We start from the raw sequence: 10,982 nt of genomic DNA, 5'->3' as shown, positions 1-10,982 counted from the left end.
TTCACATTAATCTTACAATCTCAAAGTCTTATTTAATTTTTTTTTGGTTATTGTTTATAATTTATATAGTTAATTTCCTTGTGGTTCGATCCCGGTCTTGCCAAGTTATTTATTACTTCGATACTCTTACACTTGGGAGAAGACATCAATTTTTTAAGGAGGCAGCTTGATATGAATAAATTAATTATACGCACGGGTGGAGCTATAAACATGTATTATATTAATTATATGCATAAAGAATCATGTATGGTTTTGTACAATACAGGGATGTGTTAGTTGAATGAGGTTTTAAGATATCATTAGAAACAATGTGTTAACATGTTCAGGATGAACTCAACCACTTTGTTAAGTTTGTGCAATGATTTAAAAACACACCATGGCTTAAAACCTTTAAAAAGAATGAACGTTATTGAAAATGTGTCGATGTTTCTATTTACAATAGCAGTTGGGGTGTCAAATAGACAAGTGCAGAAGAGATTTCAACATTCAAGTGAAACTGTTAGTAGATGTTTAAAAGAAGTGCTTAAATCATTATGTTTGCTTACTGTGAAAGTCATAAAACCAGTATATCCACAATTTACGAGCACATCAAGAGAAATTGTAATGAATTCAAGATTTATGTCACATTTCAAAATAAAATGAATTTTTGTTTAATTAAGTTGTTTAAATGAGTATGAAATATTTTATAAATGTTTATGATTACTTAATTTTTTTAAGGCCTATAGAATTATGTCAGTGCAATTGATGGCATACATGTTCATGCATGTATATTATCTGAAAATCAAATTCTATTTATTGGAAGAAAAGGTATACCAACATAAAATATCATGGTCGCTTGTAGTTTTCACATACAATTCATATTTGTGTGGGTAGGATGGGAAGACAATGTACACGATATATATAATTTTCTTGAGGTTATTAACAATAACGATATAAAATTTTCAAAACCACTTGAAAGTTGTAATTTGAAATAAATTGAAGATTTAGTAATTGAAGGCATATAATTTGTTTTTTTAGTTTTATTAAAAATTACCATATTTTTATTTGCAGGGAAATACTATTTGGTTTATGCTGCATATCTCAATGAGTATAGGTATTCGGGTCTCCACAAAAGTGAGGTATCATTTCCAAGAATTTAGGCGTTGTGGACAACTAAGCGGTCAGAAAGAAATGTTTAATCGTGTATATTGATACGACCAAAAGATTGATGTCTTCTCCTAAGTACAAGAGTGTCGAAGTAATAAATAATCTGGTAAGATTGGAGTCGAACTACAGGGAGATTAATTGTATAAATTATAAATAACAATAATACAACAACAACAAAAATAATAATAGTAATAGTAGTAGTAATAATAATAATAATAATAGAAGAAGAAGTTGATGAGAAATTTGAGATGGAAAATCAATATGAGGATTAAACAATGATAACAACAAATGTCAAGGTTAAAGGATCTACTAATGATATTTCAAACAAGTATAATATAAACTTTTATTATTTAATTGGAAACTACACATAAAAGATGTTTAAATTGGATTATAAATTGTTAATATGATTGCATTAGTTATATTATTCGAATAATATTAATATTTGTAAATATTATCAGACATTCATGATTATAACTTATGTTAACAACAAATCAAGTTCTTTTTATAGCACAAGTATCGATTATACCATACAATTAGGCTATGAAAGTACCAAGTATTTGTTGTATTAAGTGTTATACAATACAAATCTAGAGTAATTATTTTACAAGCAAAGTATTAAAAGTGAATAAGATAACAAATACAAAATATGTTAGTATTAAACATTAAAGTCTATATTGAGTTTACATTATATTTATTCTTACGTCATTAGTGTAACCTTTGCATCTAAACTTAACTAAAGATAATGAAAGAGAGACATAAATACTCAAGATAAGAACGTAAATAAAATAAAAGCTAACTAAGTAAAGGAAAGGAAATGAAAGGCATAAACAAGATATTAATGAAAGCAAAACTTAAACATTATAAAAATACAAATAGATAAAGCAAGAGTATGATCTTGATTTGGAAACCAAGATGCCTAAATGCATAACAAATGCTTTTTTTTATAGGCTAAAATTGAAAATTATTGATTTGATGACTAATTGATGAGTGAGTGACTAATTTTTAACTTGGTGACAATTCTTATCTTCTTGTCTACCTAAAACATCATTGATAACGTCAGAATTTAAATCAGACCTCCACATGAAAGTTCTAGGATATTGTCTCATCTTTTTAGGAAAAAAATATTGAGGTCATATGAGCTTCTAGAACTCAAGATATAGGCTGAACACTTAACAGTGTCTGGGCTGCAGGATAGATTCAGACTTCTTAGTTGTTGCTACAATTTAGACTTGAAAATGGTTTTTTTAAATCTTGGACTCCTTATAAAAGTTGTAGGCGTATGTCTTATTTTTCTATCTATATAAAGTAGACCTAAATTCGGGATCTACAACTTCAGATATGACCTAATTACCGAACAGTGTTGTAGTTTGGATTACACCAGCATCTTTTTTTTAAGTTTAGTCATTTCTTTGTCCTTTCAATTTTAATACTTTAACTCATTAATCAATCCTTTCAATTATATGATAGGCCTATATTTATCATAAATTAAAGGTATCTTATAGTATCAGACTTGTATTATAAAATATGCTTTAGTTAAGAAGTTATTAATACTTTAAGTACAAAATGATGATATAGAATTTTGATAAAAATACACTTTTAAATATTAATCACATACTCATCACTACGTAACGTGATAGAGTGTTTTTTTAAGGCATGGAAACAAAGGTGAAGAATTTTGCAAAACATGCCTGATTATCTATACAAAACACAAGTTGAGATTATAGTTGCTTTAATAATACTACATAATTATATTAGAAAGAAATCGAACAATGATGCAGTTTTTTCTAAGTATGATCACATTCTTAATTTATTTTTCGATGACTTTTTACCTGATATTGTTCCTCATTCGACCATTCAAGGATCATAGAAGCCTTTATGTATGGATTTTGTACATGATAAAATTGTAAATAGTTTAATAAAGCAATGAAAAAATAAATTAATGTATAAGGATTTTTCATTTCGTTATATAATCATAATTACAAAACACCTATGTTTTGCAATTATATATATATATATAAAAGTAATTTTACAAACAAACCTTAAATAAAAAGCATATTAATAAAATACAAGAAATTGTTTTTTTTTCTATCACAATACCAAACACCTCATTTTTTAAAATAAACCTTACAATTCTTTATTAAACTATTTTTTAAAACCATAACTATAAAAACAATCGCAATGCATGGAAAGCAAAATCACCATCGAGTTCTATGCTATACCCTCCACCGTTTATTTATTTCACGTAAGAAAACTCTTGCATGCAGGAAATGCTCAAAAACTGACGAATCCTTTCTCCTTCAAGCTTTCCACGGTTTCCTTGATGCTAGCTTCCAAAGGAATGAATTCAATACCCAAGCTTTTGGCTTTTTCTTTGGAAACTTGATAGATTGGCACACATGGCTTATCATCGGCGCACCTGCCAAAGTTTATCACAAAGGAATTCAATATAACTTTTGAAGAAAAATTGAAGATGATGACAGAGAATTCTCAAAGAGAACAATCTACTCTGTTCAATGATCTTCAAACACTTAAGTTAGTGAAAAAAGTGGCCTTGAATGAACACAGATGAATTTTGGTGTCGAATTATTCCATGAAACAAATTAACTAGAACTAGCTACAACAAATCATCAAAAAGGACTAGCTGATGATTGTACCATTCAAGATGTGACTTTCATCGTGTACTTATATTTCAAGGTCAAACACTTTTCAAAAGAGATGCATGATTGGAAACCAGGCGAAATGTGCACCACTATTACCCAGGCATGGTGTTGCCATCTGCTTTTTAATGCACATTTTGCAATAGAATGCTGGCTCCTGAACAGACAAACTTCTACTTCTCCTTGTTTTTTTTTTCTTTAATTGAACGGACTTTTTTATGTGCCTTCTAAACTGGCACAAGAAGGTGAGGCCGGTAATAAGCATCACAAGAATGGGTAGGCACACTGCCACCTTACTAAAATCTGTTGGAATATTGTAATTAATGGGCAACACTTTTGAAGCCTATCCTAAGGAGTAGAGTTACCATTGTCAAAAGGCTACAATGGTAGTTGCACCACCATTGACAAAAATAATGCAACCCATGTGTTGCGCCACCATTAGTGCCACAATCTTGTCTTACCATTGATGTCTATAAATAGAGGCATTGTTTGATAGTAAAATGAGAGAGAGTGGTGAGTGTGTGTAAGAGAATAAGAAAGAAAGAAAGGCTGCCAAGGGTAGCAGCCCTGCTGCAACTGCAGCAATGAGCTGGGAGTTGACTTTGAGTGAGTATAATCCTCCTCCTCCAAGTATTTGTTTTGTATTCTTTTTCTATCTCTAATAATATTGACTCTTCCGTGGATGTAGACGATTTACCGAACCACGTTAAATATTGTTTCAATGTGCTTGGCTTTCTATGAACAAATATCAGTACATCATTGGTCGGATTCCCCAACAAAATCTTTGTTTACCAAATGCATATGCCGCCGTGAAAACCACACAAAATAAGGTGACAAAAAGGTAAATGCCGTGAAAGGTATAAACAGGGTAGGGAGAACAAGAGTATTGTGACTGAGATCAGAAATCATCGGAACAAAACAATAAATAGAAAGGGTAAATTATAGTGGGAAAAGACTTACTTTTCCGGGAGTTGGAGATCAGGATAAAGCTCTCGCAGAATCTTCACTACTTCTGAGTGGTGTGCCACTCTCTCAACCAAACAATATCTCCCACTAGCTGATGACAGCTCAAATGCTTGTATGTGTGCATTGGCAACATCTTTAACATTTATCCATCCAAAAGATGCATTGGGGAAAGTTTGTGCTCCTGCATTCAACACAGAGGTAAGAAAAGAGCCACATGCTTTAAGGAAAGAATATTATCAAACAAAGAGTTGGCTACATTACTCTTCTACGTTAATAAAGTAACAACTATTAATATTTGGGTTTCTCTTCTTCAAAACAGTATTTTTAACTTGGTAAAAAGCGTGTAACAGATAGCCAGCCAGTGTTGTTGTCCAGTAGCATGGGAGATTTAACAATTCTAACAAACAAACATAAAATGAGTGCTTTTAATTTGCAATTTACGTCACTTATGCAAGTTCTCTACAGAATTTTATGCGCTTCTAATTTGTTCTATGCAAGAGTGATTTGTTGAGATGAAATATATGCTACTGGTTACGTACAGGATGAAAAGATTAGTCTAGTTAGCATAAAGAAGTACCTTTTATTAGGCTTAAAATTGCTGCAGTACTTGTATTAAGTGTTGGCTGCAAGAGAGGACCAATAACCATTGATGGATTTATTGCAACCATGTCCATACCCTTTTCTTTTGCAAATTGCCATGCAGCATCCTCAGCCAATGTCTTTGAAAGCACGTACCAAAGCTAAAAACATACAGGGAATAAGGGATTGGAGACAAAATACTGCAGATCTTAGCACAGCCCATTGTCAAATGCACATGGTAGAAACATTTCGTTATCATTACTTACACATCATCAAAAGGCAGCAGACAGAATTGTGTTTAATGGAATGGCCTAGGATGAGAGAAACCGCACATTGAACATAACTATGAGAGATAAGTTCGAATTGATCATGAGAAAAAATATTACTGATGTTTAATTCTCAGGAGCTACATCACAAAGATGGTTATCGTGTCTCTTTGTTTATTCACTAATATATTACTGATTTGGTAGGAGAAAATGAAACTTCATTCAGAAGATTTTATAGAAGCAAAGGAGCAGTAGCTTACAGTGAAAGTTTTGAAGTCAATAGCAGAAGTAATGAAAGATAGATTCTTAATACCATTTAGAAACACTTCATCTTCAAAAAGAATTTTCATATCTGATGTGAGAACGGGGAAAAAAATTACATCCTTATATCTTTCTATCACTATTTTCTCTGACTTTCTACAAATGATAATTTATTATTCTGCTAAACCTCCAACTTTCTTAGAGCAATGTCCAAACAAACATAAAAACAAAGAAAGAAACATCATAAGCAGAAGTTACGCCTAGCATAAAATGACAAAATTGCAAGCAATGTAGTTGTGCCGCCACCACCATCTGGCTCAATCAGCAAAACCATATCCCAGAGTACACTCAGTTTCAGAACAGAATTAAAATGGATAAAAGTGAACTGTGTGATTTGATTTCCATTTCCAAAGCAATGAAGAATGAAACAACTCGACACTAAAAGTGAACAAGATTTGAAAAATATAATTTCATAAGTGAGATAACTTAATTTTCCTGAAGATCCAGAAAGTATCGGCACGTGCACACACCTTAGATTCTCTACACAGTTGCGGATCCGAAAACCAAGTTTCATCCACTACTACATCTGGAGTCCGAGGTTTCCCATTGTAAGCAACTGCAGCCATAGAAGAAGTTAACACAACTCGTTTGATTGATGGGTGTTTTGCACATGAGCCAAGGACATTGAGTGTTCCTTTCACTGCAGGATCAAGCAACTCTGCCTGAAATGAGAAGAAAATTGATTACAACCATTTGAAGACAAATCAAAACAAATCCAGACCTCAACATCTAAAAGTTCATCTAAACATGACCCTAAGAACAAAAGACAGAATTTATTTTTTCAGACTGTAAATCAGCATAAACTGAAAGAAATAAGTTCCCATGCTGCACTCTAATAGCATAGTTCAAGAATCAGTGAAGGCAAATAGCATTTACATAGGCCAAACCTTTTTTTAACCTTTACAGGAAAGCTTCAAGTCACAGCCCAATACAACTGACCTGGGAGCATTTGTGTAAGATATATTCGAAAACTATATTGCTCGATGCTGGATACCTTCCTAAGAAAAGGTGTTTTTTGATAACATATATATACAGGTCTCAAAGAACTGCTGCATCTTATACATAGCCTGACTTTCATGTACCTCAACAATGAAGGATATCAAACAATATCACATCCTACTCATAGCCATGAGCTCTTGTGACAGCATCTTAATTAGCAGGAAGTAAATCTGTTCACAATGCCCTTCTATTCCTGACAGTGAATCAATAAAATAATGAATCTACCATGTACTGCTGTTAATTTTGGATTCAAGTACACTATGAAAGACTGATCCATAATGTTTTGTTCTTTAAATCCATTTCAATATTAATAATTTAATATTTCAAAGTATTCGGCATTTAGACAGCATCCAGGGTGTAATATTTCAGCACCCTGATGCATATGAATATCACAATGATTGTGAGAAAGATACATGCTATTTTGGGGCACTATTTAAGTTTCTACCTGATTTTCATAAATAATGAAGTCTCATGTACATAAGAAAAACTGCAGTTATTTAAGAGTGGGTATGCAGGATTAACCTGTGGGTCCTTGACATCATAATAACAAGGAGATGCAGTGTGGAAAACACCTTCACACCCTTCAACAATAGAATCAAAGGAACCTTCTTCCAATAAATTTGCTTTGACCAGCTCAAGTCTCTTCTGAGCTCCACAGAGTGCACGCAAGTGTTGTGTCTTTTTGGGATCATCTGTGGAATATAAATTGACAACAACCAGTAAATCACTGAAATTGCAAGTAGTTTTTGGTAAATATAAATTGTGATGGGCAAACTTAAAAATTGTAACAAGTACACTATTTCCCCTAAGTCAACCTCACAGGAAAAAACACAAGTAAGATCATTCTGTCATGATGAACAGAGCATGCCCGAACTATATAGTCAATAACATTATATTTCTCCAAAGCACACTAAAATAGATTACTTTCAGTTTTAGTGTAATATAATGCATGATGAAGCAGCGTTATTTTTTAGTAAGAGCATTTTGCAATATAATGCATGATGCAGCGTTATTTTTTAGTAAGAGCATTTTGCTTAAGGACTTTCATGGTTCAGTTCAAGAGAAAACAAGTAACGCATACTAGCATTTCTGTTCATACACCTTTCATTATCACTACTACATGGTTACAAAATGACATAAAACGACCAATTTTTTACAATGCCGCATTACTGCAGTATGGCCACTGAAATCAGGTAACAAAATGGATTGACACGAATTTCAGGAGTTAGAATACCATGAGGAATGATAAACCTGAGAGACTCCAGAAATCACAAGACTAGGTGATCCAAAAGTCTGGATTTATATGGCGTCACTGCAGGATGACCACTTAAATCAGGCAAAAAGATGGTTGACATAAATTTCAAGAGCTAAAATACCATGAGGAATGGTAAACCTGAGAGACTCAAGAAATCACAAAACAGGTGATCCAAAAGTCTGAATTTATGTAGAATCACGGTTCAAATTAGATTAAAAAAAAAGAATTTTTTGTTTTAAAAAAAGATAAATCGACAAAGAAGACAAGCCAGAAACACTACCGGAACTTTACTTAAAGCAGGTATCTTTCCCCGTACAAGAAGGGGAATTGTGCGCTTAAACATGAAAGAAATGGTTCTAACTCAATTGGGTGAGAGAGAGGCTTAACCCAATTTCATACCCCAGCCATTTAAACACAAAAAAGGAAAAGATTTTTGAAATATTCCCCCATTTGATATCCCATTACTTAACCATAATTTTCAAATACTTTTCCATGTTTTGGTACAAAAATAAGAAACAAATTTGGGATAGTGAGAGAGTGGTTAGACATTTTTGGAATGCCAATATCCCCTCGGATTGTTTAATGCCAAAACAATCTGACATCTGCAACAACAGCAACAGAACATACCTTTGAATTTATCATTACATTAACTCAATTAAAAGGCAATCTTTTTCTCATTGCTAAACATTTCATGTTTTCAGTTAACGTCAAAATACCATTATCATCATCGCTTACTGCGATTCATGATTTTAATATTTACTAACCTTAGCGAAATAAGAACTTCCAAATTACTACTTGTAATTCTCAATCTACAACAAGCTTATATATATGAATTGTCATAACATAATTTTTAAATAAATATTAAAAAAATAAATTTAGTTGAGAATTGAGTTAAGATAGCATAAATTTAAAATTCATGGTTGAAATTTTTAAAATTTAAGAGTTAATTAGTTAAAAATTGAAGAATTAATAAGTTTAAAAATTTAATTAAAATTAGAATTATTTTAATTAATAAAATCAAGAGCTTAATTGAAGAATTAATGAGTTTGAGGATTTAATTAAACTTTGATTCAATTAATTAAAGGAATTAGGGATTTAATTGAAAAAATACCAAAATTTGGAGTTGATTCAAGAAAAATTACTAGAAAACTAAAGTTTAAAAAAACCAAATTAAATAATCCAGAAACTCAGGATTGTTATGTTGGAGGCAGAAGAAGCTTGTTGTAGATTGCATTTTCTTTAAAATTCATTCCGATCACCAAAAAAAAAAAAAAAATCCAATGGCACAATTAGAAATTAATTATTATTGATTAAGATTTAGTCCCTGAAAATCCATGATTAACCGCAAAGCAATGATCTAATCACTCCCATCAAAGAACCAAATTACCATTATTTAAAAATGAGTATCTCTTGATTCTTGCAATTAAATAACATAATGATCCATATCTTATATCAAAAGCAACAAAAAAAATAAGAAAAAAAGAAAGAAGCCGTGCAAGGGAAAAGGATGATAGAGGGAGCGAGTGACTCACTTGGGTCACGAACAGAGGCCTTGACAGTGTAACCACGTGAGAGGAGGAGCTTGACTATCCATGAAGCTATATAACCCGAGGCTCCAGTCACGCACACAATCTTTCCAGCTCCAGAGCTCATTATCGCTCTCACTCTCTGTTTTTTTTTCCCTGATGCTCTCTGTCTACGTGAAGTAAAATATTTATAGTTTGTTCGATCTAATCTGATATTGCGTAAGCATCTGTCAGTCTGTCCTATCTGCCTTATTCAAATTTGATATTCATATTATTTGTTATAACCTAATTTTTAAATAAATATTAAAAAAATAAATTTAGTTGAGAATTGAGTTAAGATAGCATAAATTTAAAGTTAATGGTTGAAATTTTTAAAATTTAAGAGTTAATTAATTAAAAATTGAAGAATTAATAAGTTTGAAAATTTAATTAAAATTAGAATTATTTTAATTAATAAAATCAAGAGTTTAATTGAAGAATTAATGAGTTTGAGGACTTAATTAAACTTTGATTTAATTAATTAAAGGAATTAGAGATTTAATTGAAAAAATACCAAACTTTGGAGTTGATTCAAGAAAAATTACTAGGAAACTAAAGTTTAAAAAAACCAAATTGAATAATCCAGAAACTCAGGATTGTTATGTAAATGATGCTATAACTCAGGGATTCAAATTGAATTTAATCCAATGGCACAATTAGAAATTAATTATTATTGATTAAGATCCCAATTAGGGACAAAGTGAAAAATAGTCATTCCGAAGGACACAAACGACGCCGTTTGGAAGCACTGTTCATCATCCCTTTCGATTCGTACGGAGAAAGCTGATTCAACAGGAAATCTGCAGCAAATCATGGACCACGTCTCCTGCCCATGATCCCGTTCGTGATTTGAATAACAGTCCTGCAAAGACAGGACTGAATTTGAGGCTCTCTGGCTCTATAAAAGGCAGAGCAGAACAGAGCAATGGAGGGAGAAAAACTCAAGTAAAACCCAGAAAACAGAGAAGGACGAACAGGCCAAGAACCAGGGAAGAAAACAGAAGCAGAAAGAGAGGAACACAAGCAAAAACAAGGAAGAAAAACCCAGAAAAAACAGGGAAAACCAGAGCAAAAAACAGAGGCAGAACCAGAGCAAAAACAAAGCAAAAAACCCAGAGAAAGAAATAATACACAGAGAGAAGGAGAGTAAAGGAAACCAGCATACACAGAGAATTTTCCCTGCAGACATCCCTGCACAAAAAGAAAAACAGAAAAAACGCAAGCAAGA

General features: G+C 32.1%; 1 protein-coding gene across 1 annotated transcript; it reads right to left on the bottom strand.

Annotated features, from left to right (window-relative positions):
• Positions 1-3,298: 3,298 nt before the first annotated feature.
• LOC105140324 (cinnamoyl-CoA reductase 1-like) lies at positions 3,299-9,974 on the bottom strand. The gene is made up of 6 exons (XM_011047117.1): positions 9,722-9,974; positions 7,457-7,626; positions 6,406-6,597; positions 5,347-5,509; positions 4,764-4,950; positions 3,299-3,562 (listed from the first exon to the last, which is right to left on the bottom strand). The coding sequence occupies exons 1-6, from the start codon at positions 9,840-9,842 to the stop codon at positions 3,418-3,420; spliced, it is 978 nt and encodes a 325-aa protein (XP_011045419.1). The 5' UTR covers positions 9,843-9,974; the 3' UTR covers positions 3,299-3,417.
• Positions 9,975-10,982: the final 1,008 nt, after the last annotated feature.

This window comes from Populus euphratica, unplaced genomic scaffold (genome assembly GCF_000495115.2).
Source record: "Populus euphratica unplaced genomic scaffold, PopEup_1.0 scaffold105.1, whole genome shotgun sequence".
NCBI classification, from domain to species: Eukaryota; Viridiplantae; Streptophyta; class Magnoliopsida; order Malpighiales; family Salicaceae; genus Populus; species Populus euphratica.
Note: the sequence above shows the minus strand (reverse complement) of the source record. Positions and strands in the feature narration are given on the sequence as shown.

What these genes read in the sequence shown, in the direction of transcription:
- LOC105140324 (XM_011047117.1), bottom strand. Translation starts at nt 9,842, where the DNA reads ATGAGCTCTGGAGCTGGAAAGATTGTGTGCGTGACTGGAGCCTCGGGT. An exon ending in ATGATGTCAAGGACCCACAG is followed by an intron (nt 6,598 to 7,456) that starts GTTAATCCTGCA and finishes TTCTCATTTCAG; the next exon opens with GCAGAGTTGCTTGATCCTGC. An exon ending in AACTGTGTAGAGAATCTAAG is followed by an intron (nt 5,510 to 6,405) that starts GTGTGTGCACGT and finishes GTATGTTTTTAG; the next exon opens with CTTTGGTACGTGCTTTCAAA.